The 20,846-nt window shown below is 34.6% G+C and overlaps 3 protein-coding genes across 3 annotated transcripts; all 3 read left to right on the top strand.

Moving 5' to 3' along the window:
* The first annotated feature begins 675 nt into the window (after window positions 1–675).
* On the top strand, window positions 676–3,244 carry LOC124823839 (lysM domain-containing GPI-anchored protein 1-like). Its single transcript, XM_047296147.2, has 5 exons — window positions 676–1,589; window positions 1,707–1,824; window positions 1,993–2,154; window positions 2,267–2,298; window positions 2,822–3,244. The coding sequence occupies exons 1-5, from the start codon at window positions 938–940 to the stop codon at window positions 3,103–3,105; spliced, it is 1,248 nt and encodes a 415-aa protein (XP_047152103.1). The 5' UTR covers window positions 676–937; the 3' UTR covers window positions 3,106–3,244.
* A 997-nt stretch (window positions 3,245–4,241) lies between these two features.
* On the top strand, window positions 4,242–9,620 carry LOC124823838 (basal transcription factor complex subunit-like protein). The gene is made up of 11 exons (XM_047296145.2): window positions 4,242–4,368; window positions 4,433–4,521; window positions 4,595–4,865; window positions 4,984–5,030; window positions 5,509–5,546; window positions 5,631–5,676; window positions 5,860–5,913; window positions 6,012–6,080; window positions 7,588–7,664; window positions 8,157–8,252; window positions 9,315–9,620. The coding sequence occupies exons 1-11, from the start codon at window positions 4,338–4,340 to the stop codon at window positions 9,373–9,375; spliced, it is 879 nt and encodes a 292-aa protein (XP_047152101.1). The 5' UTR covers window positions 4,242–4,337; the 3' UTR covers window positions 9,376–9,620.
* Window positions 9,621–14,486: 4,866 nt separating this feature from the next.
* On the top strand, window positions 14,487–20,557 carry LOC124823836 (DNA ligase). Its single transcript, XM_047296144.2, has 9 exons — window positions 14,487–14,751; window positions 14,833–14,938; window positions 15,520–15,824; window positions 15,930–16,035; window positions 16,126–16,488; window positions 16,738–16,814; window positions 16,898–17,022; window positions 18,691–18,969; window positions 20,223–20,557. Exons 1-9 carry the CDS (start codon window positions 14,651–14,653, stop codon window positions 20,240–20,242), a joined length of 1,482 nt encoding a protein of 493 aa, XP_047152100.1. The 5' UTR covers window positions 14,487–14,650; the 3' UTR covers window positions 20,243–20,557.
* The last annotated feature ends 289 nt before the right edge of the window (window positions 20,558–20,846 follow it).

The raw sequence follows: 20,846 nt of genomic DNA on the forward strand, positions 1-20,846 counted from the left end.
GCGTCATAAGACTTCACCAATCCGGTAATATTTAAAATATCATAATTACATAATTATGAAAGCAGATGTACCCCTAAGCCTTAAATTCCACTCACTTTACATTATGCAAGGTTAAATGGCAGACGTACCTAAAATAGCTGAAAATAATGGATGATAATCTGCAAGAAGTAGTAAAGAAATAATAATGACATTGACTGCAATCGATAAACACGTCGAAACGTAGATGAACTTCCCAAATTTACTTTATTATTTTAAAAAAGAATTTAGTTTTGCTTCCATGACGGGACTCTCACTTAGCCAAGGTATCGTTTTGGATTGGCATAGAGAAAGACAGCAAGAAAACTAAAATTCCTTGCCCAAACGCCTGAAAAAGCAAACTATATACCAACCAATATAAACTTGAATGCGGGCCACACCACCCTCTCCTCAAACAACTAAATTACCCAAACATCCCCATCCTTCGTTGCTCCCATCGCGACACAAGTCGTGCCGTCCAAAGGACAAAACCATAATAATTCACTAACATATCTCATCACCATTTAAATTTTTGAATCTGACATTCCAGTAAGTAAAAATTGAAAAAAAAAACAATTCAATGAATTTTTGGGTTTTGGAGAGAGAAGGACAAAAATGTCCAGCGAAGCCAGTAAAAGGTTGAAATCTCTATGATGAGAGTATGACCAGTGAGAAACAGTGTCCTTGTGGCTCTATGGAACACACCTGTCTTCTACTCTAAACTCCCTTTCGCTTTTCAAAGTGATACTTTTCCCCTCCCCAACACAACACTCTTCTCTCTGCGCCTTCACTTCCCAGAGAGGGAGAACACTCCTCACAAAAACCCTAAACTGCTTCCTCTTCCTACACTCCGACATCCTAGAATCACTTTCCCACATTGTACCCTGTTGCCCGAAAACTTAAACCTCTTTCTATTTTCAGAATGCCAAACCCAAAGCACCTTCTGCAGGGTACACTGTTCCTCTTGTTAGTTCTTCAGGTCGCGTGCAAATCCACCATCGAGCCATGCTCCAACTCCGACTCATGCAACGCGCTTCTGGGATACACCCTTTACACTGACCTCAAAGTCTCCGAAGTGGCCTCGCTTTTCCAAATCGACCCCATCGCGCTTCTCACAGCGAATGCCATCGACATCTCCTACCCCGACGTCGAGCACCACATCCTCCCTTCTAAGCTCTTCCTCAAGATCCCCATCTCCTGCTCCTGCGTCGACGGCATTCGCAAGTCCGTCGCCACCAACTACAAGACGCGCCCCTCCGACTCTCTACCCTCTATCGCCGACTCCGTCTACGGCGGCCTCGTCTCCTCCGACCAGCTGCGCGAGGCCAATTCCATTCCCGACCCCTCCGTCCTCGATGTGGGACAGAACCTCGTCGTGCCTCTCCCCTGCACCTGCTTTAACGGCTCCGACAACTCTCTCCCCGCCATTTACCTCTCTTACGTCGTTCGACCCGTTGATTCACTCGCTGCCATTGCTGCCAGGTACTTCACCACGCTTACAGATTTGATGAATGTCAATGCCATGGGAAGCACTGCCATTAACGACGGAGATATCCTTGCTGTTCCAATACCCGGTAATAAGCTAATGATTGTTTTTCTCTTTTTCCTTTTTTTACTGCAATTTATAATTTTCTGTTCAATTTCTAAGTCTCTCTCTCTCTCTCTCTCTCTCTCTCTCTCTCGTGTTGCAGCCTGTGCTTCGAATTTTCCTAAATCCGCCTCTGATTTTGGCTTGCTTGTCCCTAATGGGAGCTACGCCATTACCGCGGGGCACTGTGTTCAGTGTAGCTGTGGACCAACAAACTTGAAGTACTAACTAAGCAATTGTTTGTTTTCTGTTCTTAATTTATTTTTTCCTTTTCCACTACTGCATAAACCCAAAATCTCTTTTTGGGTGTGAAGTAAAAAATGATCTCTGTAGTGTTTGAGGAGGTGCTGTTTCTGGTGTTTAATGGTTTGCTACTTTTTTTTTTGTAGTCTGTACTGTATGCCGGCTTCTCTAGCTGTTTCTTGCTCCAGCATGCAATGTAAAGGCAGCAACCTTATGCTTGGGAATGTTACAGTGCAGCAGACTAGTGGTGGTTGCAATGTTACTTCTTGCAATTATGATGGCATTGTCAATGGCACCATAGCAACAATGTATGCTTACACACTGTGTACATGTGGTTCTAACCACGTTGTTCAACGTTGTGTATTTTGCTGTACCATTCTTTGAGTTTAAGCTTGTTTAACTTTTGTTCTCGTCTTGCAGGTTGTCCCCTTCTCTTCAGCCTCGATGTCCAGGTTAGTGTTACATAAACACAGCTCAAATGCATAATGCATTGTTTTGATTTTATTTTAGATGATTTATTTACCGAGATGGGTTGGAGGAAAGGGAATTCCTTCCTCTTGAGGTTTCTTGTTGGGGTTAAAATGTAAACTCAAATTATAAGAAGACTAAAGAGCACTGCATCTCCTATTTAGCTACTTGGCCAAACATGCCTTATTTCTGAATAGATAACAACTTTAAATATCTGAAATTCCTAATGTTCTATCCGTGCAAATTGAGTTTATAATAGACTTTATTTGCAGAACTAAAATTTAGTTAGGTTTGATGTTGTGTAGCATTTTTATGCGGACTAAACTGATGCCAGGAAACGTAGCAGTCTGTATCTGGCTCTATCCCCTCGATCATCAGGGATGTTCCAGTTGCAGTTCCTAATTTAACATACTCCAATGAAACTCACCCCCAAAAGAGAACTTGGTGGCACAAGATACCTTGTATTCCCTGAAATGTCTTATAAACATATTTCAAATGATGTTGCAGGTCCACAGGAATTTCCTCCTCTTGTTGCCCCACCTACCACCGTTGCAAAAGACACGGTGTTTGGACCAGCACCAGCACCACTATTCGATGGAGCAGGTCCTATGTCGCCTATATCCTCAGTGGTTCCTTCAACGGGCCTTCCAGGATTCTCTCCTGCAAATGGTCCTATTAGCGGCATTTCTTCTGGTGCTTCTGCTGCATGCTCCTTGGTGAAACCATTACCCACATTGACGTATGCACTTGTGTTATTGCTTGTCAAGTTCATGATACCCGTGGCATTGTAATCTCATCAATTTTGTGGTGGGTTTAGTTTGCCTGCCACTTTCATTGTCACGGGTGCTCATTGTAGTTGCTGATATTCTTCTGTACTCTTGTACTCATTCGTGAATCTGGAAAACTATGGAATTTCGGGTTTCATCACAAGCTTAGCCATTTATTTTTTCTGTTTTGCTTAATTATCTGTTGGAAGTCCCACATCGACTAGAGATAAGGCCAAATTATAATATATAAGTGAGGTGCAAACCTCACCCTACAAGCCGGTTTTGTGGGGTTGAGTTAGGCTTAAAAACTCACTTTCTAATATTATCTTGTTTAACTAGTGTCAGTGATTCTTGGTATAATCTGTATAGAAGCTCTGAATTTGACGGTGACGCCATTCAGTGATTAACATTTTAATGTAACGCCAAGCCCCGATCTTAAATGCCTTTGGATATTTTATAACATTTTTCTGTAGCATGGTCCAGTTCAGGAGAGTAACCTTGTAATGCAATTAAGAACGAAAACACATGTCACTGAAATAGTAATAATATTTCAGCAAACAAATCTAATAACCATCGGAGATTTTTGAACTTCACACTGTCAAAGGAAAAAGAACATAATTTACTTTTTGGGTAAGAAAGAACACGCATTTTTTTTTTAAATTTCAACACATTGATATTAAAAGCTTAAAATTTACTTTATATTTTTATTTTGACTTAACTAGTTGTATCATAAACTCACATACCTAAGCTCACTTGATGAAAAGTAAGACTTATGATTTAACATAAATTAAATCCAGTTTTATAACCTACCACCGAATTCAAAAAAGCTTATAAAATCAATACACGGGTTAAACTTCAGATTTGATTCATGATCCCATATGGAACTAATGCTTAACAACTTTTTCTTTTCTTTTCCTATTTTGTTCTACTATCATTATGTCTCTTTTGCATAGTCTCACATGAAGAGTTTGGTATCATTTTAATAACATTCTTCATAAAGACCATAAGATCAAAACATTTTATAGAATTAAAATAATAAAAAAATAGAATCTAAATATAATCCATAATTTTAAAAACTCTTGACCAGACCAAAATTAGTCCCATAATTTAATTTGTTATTATTTTATTAGGAAAATGGCAGTTGGGCCTGAAGCCCGGGAAGTTTTATTGTATGCGCTCGAATAAAACATGAGGTGCGAAGAAATGAATTGAAAGTGAAAGCAGAAGCAGTTGAAGGGACAGAGCACAAGCACACCATGCCTTCTGCACCTTCGAAAATCTACGCAGGTTCTGGGCACTCTCTCAATCTCCTATTCTCTTATTCTCTCCACTCACCATGGTTTCGTTGCAGACGATGTGAGCCTTCTGGTTGTGACGCTAGACACCAATCCTTTCTTCTGGGCCACTTTCCCCTTCCCCTTCGCCGAGTTCCTCTCCCAAGTAATTTCCGTTCCCAAACCACTTCACCACTCCCGTTCCGTTCCAATCTCAATGTTCTTGTTTCCTTTCTCAGGTACTCGCCTTTCTCAACTCGATCCTGCTCCTCGGCCAGCTCAACCAGGTCATCGTCATCGCCACTGGATGCAACTCCTGCGCCTATGTGTACGATTCCTCTTCCGAACGGAACCACGGTGCCACCACCGGCACAATGCCCGCGCTTTATTCCAACCTACTCCACAATATCAACGAGTTTCTCGCCAGGGACCGGCAATTAGATGCTATTAGAAAACCAGGAACCGTGCCTTCTTCGCTCCTATCGGGCTCCTTGTCCATGGCGCTTTGTTGTATCCTTATCGCCGATTCACTTTCCAAGTTCTTTCGATTCACGCTAATGAATTTAAAAACACCTTATCTTGCCAATAGGCTTTGCCTTTTATTTGTTTTACCTGATTGGATTGTCAGATATACAGAGAGCTTTTCGCTTAGGACCTATGCCTCCGCAGCCTCGGGTATGTGTATATGCGTCAATTTGATATTGCATCGAGTTTTGTAGTTACTTGAATGTGGCCATGAGTTGCAACTGCCACTGGAACTGTTAGCCAACTACGATTGACTTTCGCCTTTTATTGTATTAATGAGGATCCCTACGAGTTTGATGTTAGACTTTGCAGATGATAAGCGTATTTTTTCTGTCATCTAATGTTGGTATTGCGGGGCTTACACTTTGTTACACTCTTCTTTTTGGTATTGGATGTTTGATTGAATTAATTCATGCTAAATATGTCATTTACTTTTTGTTTTTGCTTGTTTGTAATATGTGAAGGCTTTAAGGTTTACATGTCTGGTCTTATCTTTGGCTGTTTCTGTTTCAGGAATCTTGTATTTTTCTGCCAATCTCCATTTTTTTTGTTTTTCTTTAATTTTGGCATTTGTTTCCAATTTTTCGATTTTAATTAATTGCTATTTTACTTAATGATTTATGAACAGATTTTATGTTTGCAAGGCGCTGCCGATGGACCAGAACAGTGTGTTTCTCACGATCTTTACCTTCTATATATTTAATATTGCATTAACCTTTCACTTCAAATGACACCTTCTATCCTTTTCAGGTATGTGGCAATCATGAATGCAATATTCTCTGCACAGCGTTCTATGGTATGTACTGAATCTTTGCCTTTAACTTTCGTTCTTCTTTCAACTATGGTTTTTTTTTTTTTGCCAAGAGACGGTTAAGTAGTCAGGCATCTTTCACCAATATATTTGTTACTAACACATGAAGATTGCTTGTATTTTTATTTGAAACTAGTATTTTTGTCTAAGTAACATTTTATATTGTAGGTTCCTATAGATTCTTGTTATATTGGCTCCAACAACTCTGCATTCCTCCAGCAGGTAGTAAAGTGCACAAACACATATTGAACGAGTTGATGTTGCAGTTGGAGAATACGTTTAACTGAATATGGTCATTTTTTGTCTGTTATGAATGACAGGCTTCATACATCACTAGTGGAATATATTACAAGCCTCCCCAATTGGACGGACTTTATCAATATCTTTCAGTAAGCTTGTGTATAATTGTCTTTTTTTAAGCATTGGTGTGTCTTGCAATATAGTTCTTTTGCTAGTCGGTGAATGCTGTAAATTTTATCGTTGAGAAAACCATGGTCACCAAATATTAGTGGCTCTGGCCTCTCCTCACCAAAATCCTAACTCATCTACCTTGTTTTCGTAATGCCAAAACAGTCCTCCCTTTTACCTTTTTGTTGAAGCTTGAATTCAACTATGATTTATGGGGATATAATACTTTTCTTCTGATCCTGGAAGAGAGGGGAAATAAGCCATAAATTGAGATTCATAGAAGCATGTCACTTCCCGAAAGTCCATACACAGACTTGAATGCAATTGTTAAAACTTGTTTTGCAACCATGTATCATATACAATTTAAAAGATTTATTTGTGGTATGGAGACATCTGTGATCGCGAGACACAATATATATATTGCTGATACTGGTGTCTTGCTTTAATCTGTCAATAAAACAGGGACTGAAATCATGGCTGTGTCACCTTCATTCTTTGCTTTAGGGTTGGTGAAAACTTTTTTCTCACATTAGGATTGGCATCTTTATGAAATAAGTTACTAACCTCGATGACTTTAGAAGACCTGCAAGAGAACTGACTGGCATGCTCTTATGTTTGTGTTGTATTTCTTCTTTCTGGTGAGGAAGTAGTTTTACAGACAGAATCATTTTAAAATTTGATGACACAGCTATTGCTACTCAACGAATATGTCCTTAAATTTATTGCCAAAAATCTATTTGATAATACGAGTTATAAATTTCTTTATATTTCCGGTGTGTGGGATTGAAGCTCTTTCTTTCATGGTTGCTCCTCAAGATAGGTGGTTACTTCATATGGGATAGGACAAACTACTTAGTGGTGGTGAGGTCCTTTTTGGGTCAGCATAAATGTTGGGAAATCTTTCAAAATCAGGTATTTGGGTTGTTGTGTGCAAACTGGTCCAACACAGACGTAGTTACTTCACTTACAGTGGAATGGGTATTGCTGCTACCACAGAGCTAAACTCCTACAAAGGGCTTATGCACGCTGTGCATATCAAACTCAATGATTATCTTCATACGTTCTCCCTTCTCTGTCCCAACACGTTACACAATCAGCTCATTCTCCTTTCTCTGTCATGTCAACATTCTCTCCCTACGCCTTAACAAATCTCTCTTTGCTATGGACGTGGGTAGCAGATGTGCTAAATTTGGGCCTATACTTTCTTTTAGGGTCCTAACTGGTCAAGTTTAGGCTTTGTTTTATTGAGTATGTAATTCCTAAACAGAATGAAGCAATTAACTCATTATTTTCTTCCAGAGAAGCAAATCAACCAAATAATGTAGTAAAAGTGATAAACTAATGAAATAAGTCATTACTTGAAACTTAATGATTGGCTTCTGAAAGGGAATAAACAAATTATCATTCTTTTTCAAATCATGTTTGAATTATGTTTTTTCAATTTTACCTTTGTTTTCCTTCTACACTAATCTAACCTTGTGTATGCAGACAGTATTTGCAACTGATTTACATTCTCGTGCATTTTTAAGGCTTCCTAAATCTGTGGGTGTGGATTTTCGTGCATCGTAAGTTTTTCTTAGTTAAATCTTTTCCACTTAAGTTTTTGTATTTTCATTTTCTTTCTCTCTCTGTTTCTCCTCTCTTCTGTAACTACAAACATTTGGACAAGTTATCTTTGAACTTGTTTTTTTCTCCAATTGTTCTTTTTTTTTCCTTCCCCTTTGATACACAGCTATTTATGACTCTGTTCTTGTAAACAAAACCACAATTTATGCAATCAATAGCCCAGCTTTTAAAGCCTAAATTCATTTAATATCAACACATAACCAAGGGCATTACGTCCTTGATATGGATTAGTACATGTTAAAATGAATCGCACCAAACATTGGATTTCTTTGGATGGATGATATATTTAATGTAATTTTACTGGATTTATACAAGTGTGTTAAAGTCCTTAGCCTTGCATTTTAATCATGGCAAGCTTCTTCGTTTACTGTAGAACTAGCTATCTACAAGTTGTGTGTAAGTCCTACTTCCAAATTGTATGAATTGTGCAGGTGCTTCTGCCATAAGCGAACAATTGACATGGGCTTCGTATGTTCTGTATGCTTGTCCATATTCTGTGAGCATCATGATAAGTGTTCAACCTGTGGGTAAGTGTTTATTTCCTCAACTTAGCCTTTGTCATTCTGTTTCCATATAGATCAAATGGGTGCAGATATTCATTATTTAGTTAGCAGAGAGTAGCAATTGGTTCAACTTTTATAGAAATCTTTCTTTTTCAATTGTATTACTTTACTAGTTTATTATCAGACTGTTGTTACTTTTTAGATATTAGATAATTTGATACAATTATCAGTTTCTCTCTTTAGCTGATTTTTATAGCCATAGGGAAAAGACGGTCTCATATAGGAGTTAGCATGTATAGGAACAGCTATGAGACGAGGAAGACAATCCCAGCTGTTTAATTGAAGTTTTCAGCCCTGTATTTGAATGATCTCATTATAATACCTCACAGCCCCAATGTTCTCTTGAAGCAAACAATCGGCATGTGCTATGTATATTTTGTATGATTATGTTCAAGCAAATGCATTTTTGAAGAAAGTTAAAATTTAGTCCATGGACCCTCTTTGTTACTGAATGATAAAAATTTTCATCACATAAAAACTTGTCAATGAATTCAATTGTAGTTTTTAGCATATAAAGTTTAGCCATGTACTAGTTTGCCGTCGGATCTCTATTGCTAGATGAATGTCCTGGTATACTTGCTTTTCTTCATGTTTAAGTTTTTCAATACAGAATTGTATATGCTCGTTGTTTCTAATCTCTAAAGCAAATTATATATAGAATGTGAGATCTGAAATGAAACTTTTGACATGCTTGAGAGTTTAAACGGAAAAATGAGTTCCTTGTGAATTTATTATCCAGAAGGATGTAATTTAAATGAGTATATATAGAAAGATTAGTCAAAAGCAGCAGTCTTGCAATGTGATAAATTGTTGTATCGTCTGGTAATTTGAAAATAAAATATCAAGTTCTGTTAATCATGAGTTGAAGTTTCACAGTTGGTTATACTAGAATGTTAAAAGAAATAGAAAAGAGAAGCACAAATGTGAATGAAATAACATTCAGGATGTTGAATGGAAACTTGATCAGTTGACACTGCATTTTTTTTATCATTTTCCTCTTATGTTTTGTTTTTTCACTTTCTGCAGGTCTGTATTTGGTCAAGCTCAACCAGATGCTTCAGCAGCCAACAGGAAAAGAAAGGCGTGAATTGAGTGCGCAACGTACTTTGTCACACCATGAGAGCTGATCGATTTAAGTTCTCTTTGTACACGTAGCATAATGAAATTTTGGCGTAGAATATATCTCCCGTCTGTCTTGGTGGGAAACTAAGTTCGTTGTGTAATTATTGCAGGCCTATAAAAGTGATAATCGATCTGAAAGTTTCATTATTACTTAACAGGTTATATGATAATTTCATTTGCTGTTGAAATCGATGATTTGGATTATGTTCAGTGTGTTGGCTGAGCTATTTTCTTTCAGAGCATCCTATCCTTCATGATGAGCTATCGTAAATTTTTGTTGTACTGTAGGTCTACAAGGCTATATTAAAAGGTATAGAAGACATCGTAATAAATAAAGTGGATTTAGATGTCGAGTCTCCAAGGCTAGTTGATTTATTGGTTTCTTGATGCTTGACACAAGGAAGTATTCAACCAAGTCTTGTTTTAGTAGAGAATAATTTAATGGTTTTGGTTTTCAATACCAATGCATGAAATTACTACTAAAAGTTGTGGGATTTTACGAATTTGTGTCTGTTAACTAAATTTTGCAGCAAATTATATATCATATGATCTATAAAACACCAATGTTTTATTTTTTTTAATGATAAAACAGTGGCTATATTAAGTCCTCATAAATGAAACTCTAGTTTCCATTTACCCAAACTTGAAGTTCACCATCCTTTCTCAGTTTATTTCTCGTCCAAATCCCTCAACCTTGCAACCACAGGAATATATTCCCTACTTCCTTGATCACTTCCTCTTTGAGTAAATTCTGAGATCATAAAAGATCTCAACACTGTGACTCGCCTCTTGTAATGACTATCTGTCCAACACCTTAAGGTAGAGAGACACTCATAACATGCAATGACTGTTGTTGGTTTTATCAACATTGATAAGGGAAGCACTTGTCGTGCGTTAGGCAGTAGAGGGAAACAATATCCACGGATCCCATGCATGATATGTGAATTCCTATGTGGGTGAATGATGTTGTGGCTGTTGAAAAAAAAATGTCAAATTAAGGAGAGGATATAAAAATCCAAAGTTTCACCTGTCTGAGCAATTATAGTATGTTATCTTTCTTTTAAGGACGAGTATCACTGATTACCCATATAAACTCATGATCAATATTTACAACAACATTGGTGTTTTAAATTAAAACTCCATTCTTCTTTTGTTTAATCTTTTGTGCGTTGTTTTTTTTTGGGGTTCAATATCTTCTTTATTGAATATAAATATTATAAATCTACATCTTTAACTAATTTCCAAGTGGAGGTAACAGTAGATGGTTGTTGGAAAAGAATATATAAAGAAAAAAAAATTATAAATATGGAAATTTTAATTTAATAGTTGCTAACAATTAATCCAAACTAGTGAATCTTAGAGCTGTCAAAATAGGTCACAACCCGCGAGTCAACCTTGTTCACCACGAGTTTGAACCGGGTTGGGTTTGAAAAAATTGTATTTTTTTTATACAGGTCAGATTTTAATCTGGCTCATTTAAACCCGGTTCATGCGGGTTGAACCCGTGGTGGGCCGGGTTGGTCCATCAACCCATCTACGTAATTTTATTTCATTAAAATTTAATTTTATAAAAAAATATTTATTAACTTGTTTTTGTTTGAAAAAATTATTTAAGTTCCTTATTTTCAAAATTAATTAAACACGTTGGGAGTGAAATTTGAGAGTGAAATTTGTTTAGATTTGAATTGTAAATTTTTTTTATTTAAAAAAGAAATTGTAATTAAGTGAGCTAGTAAGCCAACCCGTTTATCTACCAACTCGTGGTGGGTCGGGCCGAGTTCAAATTTTTCTGACTCGTTAATAAATGAGTCGGGTTGGATTGACTCACTAAGTGACCAACCCGTGATGGGTCGGGTCGGATTGGACCGAGTGACCCGTTTTGACAACTCTAGTTAATCTGTGTGTATCATATACATATTTTAAAAGTAAATAGAATTCCGCAAGTGTATGTTGTTATAAAAGTATGATGTTATAAAAGAAGTATTTAAATTTAACTTGTGTAAAACATGAAAAATATACAATAATATTACAAAAATTCGCTTTTTAATTAACTCTTTTTAAAAGTTTAATAAAGAATTAAAGAATAAACATATATTCCTTTTTATATACATATTTTGTCTCTAATTTTATTCACAAGTAACTTTTTTTTTCACTTTTTATAATAAAAATAATAAATTTTTTATTATAATTATAAAAATATAAATAAATAATTTTTGTAATTTTTAATAGATAGTTTTGATTTATTTTGTAAGTAATTTAAGTTATTATAAATAGTTATTTTAGTTTTAAAAATTTGTTAAGTTTAAAAAAGAATCAAATAAAATAAATATTTAATTTTAAAAAATTCGTGTAAAGGATCACATTGTTAATATATTTTAATTTAAAAAATGGTTATTTGAAAAATAAAATGGAAAAGAAAATGTATACTCAATCTCTTTATATAATGTTGATTTGAAAAACCGTTATTTAAAGAGTAAAATGGAAAAGAAAATATATATACACCAGGGACAATATTCTTTGTATAATGATGATGACTAGGGAAAATATGCCTTGTGTGTATTTTGTATCGATTTATTTTATGATAACAAAATGTAATAAAATTATTATTGTTATAATTATAAAAGTAAATATAAATAAAATTTACAATTTTATTATAGATAACTATTTTAATTTTTAAAAATGTTAAATTAAAAAAACATTTAAAAGTAAAATTGATCAAATAAATATTTTAATTTAATAAAACAATTATTTAAAGAGTAAAAATAGAAAAAAAATATACAGAGAAAAGAAAAATCTCATATAAAAGATATGATTTAATGTGTATTTAATTTTTTTATAATAAATATAATACATTTTTTATTATAATTATAAAAATAAAAATAAATAATTTTCACAATTTTATTATATATAGTTTTTATTTATTTTGTAAGTAATTTGTTTTATAGGATAGTTATTTTAGTTTTGAACAGTGATTAAGTTTAGAAAATATAAAACAAAAGATATTTAAATTTAATGAAAAATTGTAACATTCAAAATATATAGTATTAAATTATAAAGAAACTATCATATTATCAATAAAGTATATGAGTTAACATATAAGAAATAAAGTTATTTTACAATCATTTAATTCAATTATAAAAACCAACTTTATATACAACATACAAATATTAAAACGATGTACAATAATGATTTTTTAGTCTAACCAAGCAAAACATAACTAAAAGTAATATGAAATTATTGTATATCCGAGCCTCTCCACCTATAGCTTGTTTTACAATCACATCATCTCCCTCGGATCACACTTACCATATGATCATTGCTAACATAACAACGTACAAGAACAAAGAGAGACATAAACAGAAAGATAAACTAGTGATACAAAACGCATCATAATATCTATCTATCTATCTATCTATCTATCTATCTATCTATCTATCTATCTACCTATCTATCTATATATATATATATATATATATATTGACATACAAGGTTAATCCGTCAAAGCGCCCTTTGCCAATTGGAGAAAAACCCTCCAGAATTAAGTTGTATACACTCATACTAACAACACTTTAAACTATCAATAAGAATTTCCTCTTTGGAACTCTTTTCCACACTTTTAATTATACATAACTTCCTATAACATAATGGGCAAACACATGAAACCATTCAACATCCATCAAAGTGTCAGAACAATGCATTAAGAATCACAAAACAACTTGAAAATCACTTAATCAATAACCTACCAAAAGGGCGTCAATGCTTAGAATGAGATTCCTAGGTGCCAAAGGCGGCTAGAATGAGGCGCTCAGCGCGAACGAGTCAAGGAGCGCACTAGAATGTGGCGCTCAGGCGCCCTTAAGAGGGGGCTCAATGCCATGACAATCCCTAAAACACCACTAATATGATTTTTGCTACCCTTTACACATATTTAAATGGTTTATATGATGCCCTAGACCTAGATGATACTTTAAGAACATGCTTCAAGCTTAAAATGAATGTTCTACACTAAATTTACCAACTCTAACTCACCCTGAACTGACTTTCACCTATTCTCATGTCAAGTTAAACATTCTATGGGTCCAAACAAGTCATAAATTGTTTAAAGAAGAAACTTATTTGATCTAAAGAAGAAATTGATCGGGTAGAAACGTAAACCTCGCAAATGTGATGATTTAGGCACCTCTTGATCCTTAAAGAGATGACTGAGGAGTTAGAAAAGGTAGAGAAAAGATAGAGAACTCAGAGACATAGTTTTAGAGAAAATACGATTGTGTTTAAATAATTGACGAAAAAAATCCTATTTATTTTGGATTAAATAATTGACGAATTTTAAAAAATCCTATTTATTTTGGATTATTTTAAAATCAAAATTAACTCTGCCTCATTATTTTAAAACACATATCAACTCTAATACTCAAATTTCTAAGTTCTTATAAGAAAAGATAGAAGACTTATGTTTAAATAATGAGACAAATTTTAAGAAATTTTATTTATTTTATTGAATTATTTTAAAATTAAAATACTCTATTTCATTGTTTTAAAACACGTCTCAACTTTAATACTCAAATTTTTAGGTTGTTATAAAAAGAGGTAAAATTGTAAATGTAATTATTTTAATTTAAAAAACAATTATTTAAAGAATAACATGAGAAAGAAAATGTGTACACTAAAGATAATTCTTAAAATACTTATTTTATTCTTAAGTTATTATTTTCAAAATTTATTTTTATTATTTGTTTTCTTTTTAAATTTAATATTTTTTAAAATTAAATTAACCATTTATAATAATAAAAACTTAAAAGTACAGTTACAGTTTGGAGGGTAAAAAATGAAAGTAAGAGGGAATTCAAAGATAAAAAGTTGAGATTTTGAAAAAGAAATTAATTGATATCGTTTTTTTTGAAAAGAAGAAGTTTTAACATAAAATTCAGAAGTAATTAATTTGAGATTTATAAAAATGATTTCTTTAAAGATAGGACAATGGGTATTAAAAATCGTCAGTGGTATTAAGTCCTCACATAAAAATTAGGAGAAAATAGCAAAATAAAAGAAAAGTGGAAGAAAGTTTGAGAATTAAATAATCAGTGACGAAGGAGAAGCATACGTATATCCATCTAATGGGGCACATCAGAAGCTCTGGTATTTCGAACACAGTACTGAGAAAGTGTACCCTAATTTGAATACAATTCATGCAATTTCACGCCAATTAGCGGAGTGAGAATTGGCAGCGAGAAAAAAACATGGCCGAAGACAGTGAGGGGATGAAGAAAGGGGAGAATATAGAGTCTCAGATTGAAACCGCTATGCGCTCTCGCGTCTCTCACTTCAAGGAACAATCCGAGTAAGTAACTTTTCTTTTCTTTCTTCTTCTTCCCTCTCATTATTCTGAAATCTTTCTTTATGTTTCGCCTTTTGAATGCAGCTCTTTGACGTTCGAGGGTGTTCGTCGATTGCTTGAGAAAGACTTGGGATTGGAGGAGTATGCTCTGGATGTGCACAAAAGATTTATTAAGCAATGTTTGCTCAAGGTACTCCTTTTCTTCTCAATTCGAATCCCTAATTTCAACATAGTCAGAATGCGTAAGTGGAAGCTTCTAGGGCTTTATAGTTTTTCTGTTGTTCACTAGTGGATGCACACGATAGCCAACCCTAACTGCTCAACGATTAACCTCGTCGGCATTACAATTATGAGCGTTCTGGAGTGGCGGAGTTCTCTTTTGAATCTTATGATTCAGAGTCTGGTCTACTGTTGGATAACATGTGGTAACTGAATAAGTTGGTTGTCAATCTCCATGTGAAATTCAACTCTGCCTTTACTTGGTCTTAAGGGATTGCCTTTCTCTTTATTTAACCCGAACCTCAATGTGGGGGTGTTTAACCGGGTTTTTATATGATTATTAGTATAAGTACGATTGACAAGTGTATGGTGTCGAATAGATTATTTACTACTACAGCTACTATTTGCCAGTAGTGACGATAACACTTTGCTTTGTAATATATTTGTATTGCGATTGGTTTAGTCTTTATGAATTCTGACGTTACCAAGAATGATTGGATTTTGTTCTTATTTCTCAATATCAATGTGTTTTTTTTACCTCATTGCTGGTAGTCCTTAGAAGGGATCGTTGATGATGATGCCCCAAGGATATCGGAGAAGGCAGGGGAAAATGGTGCAGGTACACAAGAGTCAGAAGAACCAAAAGAAAAGAGTGAATTAAAAGATGAGAAGGATGTTTGCCTTGAAGATGAGGAGAAAATGGAAGACTCTCCTGTGTTAGGTCTTCTTAAAGAACAAAAAAGGGCTAAACTTGAAACCAAGGATGATAAAGGCAATGGAAACAAAGTAGTTCCAAGTGAAGCCCTTATTATGAAAGCTGTTAGGAAAAGATCTTCGTACATCAAGGCTAATGCAGAGTATGCTGCTATTCTTTCAATTATTTATCACTCTGATCGCTTTTAATGAAATGCACTGCGTGTCCTTACTTTGGTTAATTTATGCACACCAATTGTTAATTTCAGGTCAATCACTATGGGTGGTCTTCGTCGACAATTGGAGGAAGATCTGAAACTTGATAAATTTACTCTTGATCCCTTTAAGAAGTTTATAAGTCAACAGCTTGATGAGGTGAGTGAAAAATCTTTTAAGTCTCATTGATGCCAATAAGAAGCACAAACTCACTATCTGATGCTTAGCATGTCTCTTTCAAATGTGAAGGTATTAGCGTCTTCTGTAGTTTCAGAACCCGCTAAGAATGCTAAGAAAATTGAAAAAAAAAAACCTGATACCAAAGTAACTAAAAAGGTCAGCGGTGAAGAAAACTCTGATTCTTCAGATAAGGAGACTGATGAGGACGGGAGTCAGGAAGATGAAGTTAAACCTAGGAAAAAGGTTGTTCCTAAAGGAAAGGTTAAGACTCCTGTCCAATCCAAAAAACGCAAAGGAGAGGAGACTGATCTGTCCAGTAAGAAAAGGATCAAGCCTGCTAAAGCAGCCTCAGAAGAGATCAGTGATGCAGAGGATAATGGGAAAAACTCTGAAGATGATCAGTCCCATTCATCATCCGAGAAAGCTTCCAAGGTCATACTAAATTATTGTTTTTGTGCTGATTGCAATAGGAATCCCTAGTATAAGTTGTGGCCATAGTCATAATTATTGAAAAATTACTATCTATTTGCTGAATAACAACCCTTGCATTATTAATCTTGTCCTTTTGTGTGTGAATTTCCTTGAAGCTGTACTCCACATTTTATTTAATTTCTACTAGTTAAGATCTATATGAGGTTTATTTCATCGAATTATAGCTTTCTTTTTTCTCCTGAACTACAGAAAAAAGAGGTTTCAGCCCCTGTGTATGGCAAACGTGTGGAGCACTTAAAGTCTGTTATTAAAGCATGTGGAATGGGGTAATTTTCGTCTTTGGGTTCCCTTTTACGATCGTGGATATTTGTTCAGGATGATAGTTTGATGTTACGTATTTGTATCACAGTGTTCCTCCCTCAATTTACAAAAAGATCAAGCAAGTGCCTGAAAACAAACGGGAAGAACAACTAATCAAGGAGTTGGAGGAAATATTGTCTAGAGAAGGTTTATCTTCTAATCCATCTGAAAAGGGTGAGTTCATGTTTAATAGTATTCTTCCATCCCTGGATCTGAGCTGTAATATTTCATCCTGATTGAAAAAATATGCATTCCTTTGTCAAAGGAGCCCTTGGGATTGTGCTTATCAACTTTTGTGCAATTATCTTTCATGCAACCCAAACAATTGAAACCTTTGCTAGTTTTAGATTGGTATTCTTTGTTTAGTTCTGATTAATTTTTAGATATGAGAAACCAAAATTAATTACTAGTGTTGTATCAATTGTCCCATAATCTGTCGACAAACCTTTGCTGGTGTTGTCAACAAAATTAAATTGTCCTATAATTTGTCCATACTTTAAAATGAATTAATCTACGTGACATTTTAGGGCATTGCCTTCATTCAGTATGTATATTGTGTAGTGGAAACTTAACATCGCAACTCAGAAATAAAATTTGGACATTTCTGTTGATATATGTTGTTTTCCTAGTAATATATTATTGGCATAAGATGTATGGAGACGGTTTAATTGAATAAAACTAACGTACCATGATAGTGTCAAAAGGCTCCTCGGTACGTGAATGTATGAGAGGGTGTCATTGTATACAGTCTTACCCTTAAAGAGACTACTTTCGGATTAAAACCCATTACCAATTGGCCACCAAGGTGCTACTTTACCTGTGCATTACATGTCCTCTACCAGTATAAATGAGGAGAGTTAAAAATGAGTATTTGTCCTTTAAAATTTTAAGGTTTGGGAGGATTGGAGTGGTGCAGTTAAGTGTTCTAACTGTCGTAGATGCCATTTGTGGCTGGAGTGAAGAGAGTCCCGGAACTTTCACATCACTCCCATGATTGCTGTTCTGTTCCCTCAAATTATTTTGTTGCTACTGCCCTTCTACCTCTTCTCCATCCGTTCCTTCTACCCTCTTTCTTTGTCGCTGTGAAGCTGTGTTTTCCTCTCCATCTTTGCTTTCTAAACTTCCACCATGGGAGACTGGGCTGAGCTGCTGGAGTGTTAGAACCGGGCCTTAGGGTTATATCAAAGAAAAGGTTAGAATTGGGCCAATGGGCCCAAACACTTCTAAGTGATTTTCTCCTTTTTTTTGTTTTGTTGGGCTCCTCTCGAGTCTAGTTTAGCCTATCTTTCCGTTTTTTAATAAAGCGTAGCATATTATATAATAAATAAACTAATGATATAAGTATATAAAAATGTAATGAACTATTTGAAGCATAACATGTAAGATACTAAACTAAATAAGTAATGATAGTAATAAAAACTAACTAAAACATTACAAACTATCTTAAATTAAACACTAATAGCACTAAAAATATAATAAACTAAACTACAATAATAAGAGAGTGCAATAAACTATTTAAAGTATAACATACTAATATACTATAAATTAAATCATTTTTATGACCAAAAAAAATTCAGAATAGCGGCTATCTTGTTATGTATTATATTGATATCACAGTTTCTGGGCTGGCTGATACACGCCAGTATATCTTGGATGTAAAATGCTTAATATCTTGAAAGCAGATGGTATTGTAATTTCACTCAACCTCAGAGGAGGTTGGGTTGGTCTAATCTTCCCTGTTTATTAGGCCATAATGGTGTGTCTACATTGAGCTGTAGATATGTCAGGCTTTGATTTAATGGCTACTATTTCCACTTTTCTGATGTTTACTCACTTACTCAGAAATCAAGGAAGTAAAAAGGAAGAAGGCAAGAGCCAAAGAACTTGAGGGTATTGATGTAAGTAATATTGTTTCAAGTTCTCGTAGAAGGTCAACAAGTAGTTATATAGCTCCTCCACCTCCAAAGCCCAAGGTTCCAGTTGAAACTAGTGGCAACGGGGCTGAAGACGGTGATAATGACGAGGACAATGACAATGAAGAGGATGAAGAAAACGAAGAAGAGGATAGTGGCAGCGATGAAGCTGAGGATGATGGAAGTCAGAGTGAAGAATTTAATGATGGTAAGTATAATTAAAGTATGTTAAGGCTTTTCCCTGGTTTAAAGTTATTGGTCATGTCAGATATCATAGATTTGGGAATCAAGTGTTCTGTAGTACTTTTTGTTGCGGTTGAGTAGTTTGCTGTTAATAATAATAACTGCTTTGATAGGATGGAATTGTCATCGACAGAGGGTATAGTTTTCTTATAACCATAGTATTGGTATGAATTATTTATTTCAGAATGCAATGATTAATACTCGTGGTATTCCCCTCCCAATGTAGTTTATTTTTGTATCCAAAGCCACATCATCCATGTAACCAAAGTTCCATTTGGCAGTAGGTATAAATGATTTCAACATTTTATAGCATTGGGCCAGCCCTTGTAATTTAGGTTCCATTTGATATCTATCTGATATTGAAAGTATTATTTAAAATATCGGGATATTTTAGTCATCATCTCTGATGAACCGATGTTGTAATTTGTGATATATCTGTTTCCGATTCTTTAAGATGATTTATTGATATTTATCGATGAAATGTCTAATCTAATGAAACAGTGATGCTTTTATGATGCCAATAATTTATAATTATTTATTTTGACAATGTCTGAAAAATATAATTTTAATTTGAACCCCAACAATTGCAATTATATATTTATTATATTTTTAGAAATTTTACACATTTTAAACGTGTATCTGTTATATACTGTTATTTTAAAAATAGGTAAATTATCGTATTGGATATTCATAGTATTTGACACATGTCATATCCTTGTTATCATACGTCATCATCATTACTGAATTTCGATAAGGTCATTGTATTCTGGGACACTTGGATTGAACTTGGCCTTGATTAGTAATCTGGGCTTTTGAATATGCTGAACACAACACGGACAATGGCAGCTAATCACAGCACAATTAGATAATCTTTGTTTGAAGAATCACTGTAGGAAAATAAAGACTCTTTTCAAGTTTTTCCCTGAAATTTTTAATAGTGGTGGGTGATGAAATATTTTGGGTTCATTCTTGCATTTCAATTTTCTAGATCCTTCTCTTAGCATCCTGTTACCCAATTTCCTTCCGTAGTTGTTATAGCTATTTCTTATCATAATAGAGAGGAAAAGGTGAGCCGCATTTATTATTACTCCGCTCATTGTGAAACAATTTTACGTCGCACTTTTGAAACTGTGGTGAATTATCTTCTCTATGCGATGTGTTATTTGGATTTTGCTTTTTCATGAATCGGCCGTCCTTAACGTTCTCTGTTTTATGCAGACGAAGAAGACAGTGATTGAACTCGGGGAGATTTCACAATAGTCAAGGCGATTTTTTCATAATTAATTAGGAGGTGATGGTGTATAATGTAATGTCTTGTAGTATGTGTGGTCTTCCACCCTTTTATGTTCTGTTGTTCCAAAATAGCCATGTGATAATGGCCAGTACTTGTTGCTGGTTGCAGAAGTATTTAGTTTCTTCCTTGGCAGTTGATAGGTACTTGTTTTGACAGTATTGGTTATAATTTAGTATATTTTGATTTGTCCTAGGTTTACAGATAGATTACTATATCTCAACCATAAGTAGGAGCATGGTCGTCTGTTGATATTTGTCTATGTTCTGTTTATCTTGCTTTTGAGGTCCACACTTAAGTTAAGCCTGAGAATTGAGATGAAATTGAATTGTTTAAATCATTAGATTAGTTTGAAAGATACAAATTGAGATTTCTGTTTGAGAAAAATCATATTTTATTTTAAATGATAACCCCAAATTTGAACCGAGATGGTGGATCCCGTTTATGTAGTTTGACGTCGTTGGACTGTGTTTTTGGCTCGTTGGATGAGAGTATTTGCCAGGGCGCCTTGATTTCTATACCATGTGTGTTGCCAACGATGGACATTATTT

This window comes from Vigna umbellata, chromosome 2 (assembly GCF_029865625.1).
Source record: "Vigna umbellata cultivar VRB3 chromosome 2, Vumbellata_1.0, whole genome shotgun sequence".
Lineage (NCBI taxonomy): Eukaryota > Viridiplantae > Streptophyta > Magnoliopsida > Fabales > Fabaceae > Vigna > Vigna umbellata.

Bases quoted from the DNA above. Each gene is read 5' to 3' on its own strand.
- LOC124823839 (XM_047296147.2), top strand. From the start codon at position 938: ATGCCAAACCCAAAGCACCTTCTGCAGGGTACACTGTTCCTCTTGTTA. The intron at 1,590-1,706 runs GTAATAAGCTAA...CTCGTGTTGCAG, and splicing joins CCTTGCTGTTCCAATACCCG to CCTGTGCTTCGAATTTTCCT. The intron at 2,155-2,266 runs GTATGCTTACAC...CTCGTCTTGCAG, and splicing joins AATGGCACCATAGCAACAAT to GTTGTCCCCTTCTCTTCAGC.
- LOC124823838 (XM_047296145.2), top strand. From the start codon at position 4,338: ATGCCTTCTGCACCTTCGAAAATCTACGCAG. The intron at 5,547-5,630 runs GTGTGTTTCTCA...TATCCTTTTCAG, and splicing joins GCTGCCGATGGACCAGAACA to GTATGTGGCAATCATGAATG. The intron at 5,914-6,011 runs GTAGTAAAGTGC...TATGAATGACAG, and splicing joins ACTCTGCATTCCTCCAGCAG to GCTTCATACATCACTAGTGG.
- LOC124823836 (XM_047296144.2), top strand. From the start codon at position 14,651: ATGGCCGAAGACAGTGAGGGGATGAAGAAAGGGGAGAATATAGAGTCT. The intron at 17,023-18,690 runs GTGAGTTCATGT...TCACTTACTCAG, and splicing joins TTCTAATCCATCTGAAAAGG to AAATCAAGGAAGTAAAAAGG. The intron at 18,970-20,222 runs GTAAGTATAATT...TGTTTTATGCAG, and splicing joins GAGTGAAGAATTTAATGATG to ACGAAGAAGACAGTGATTGA.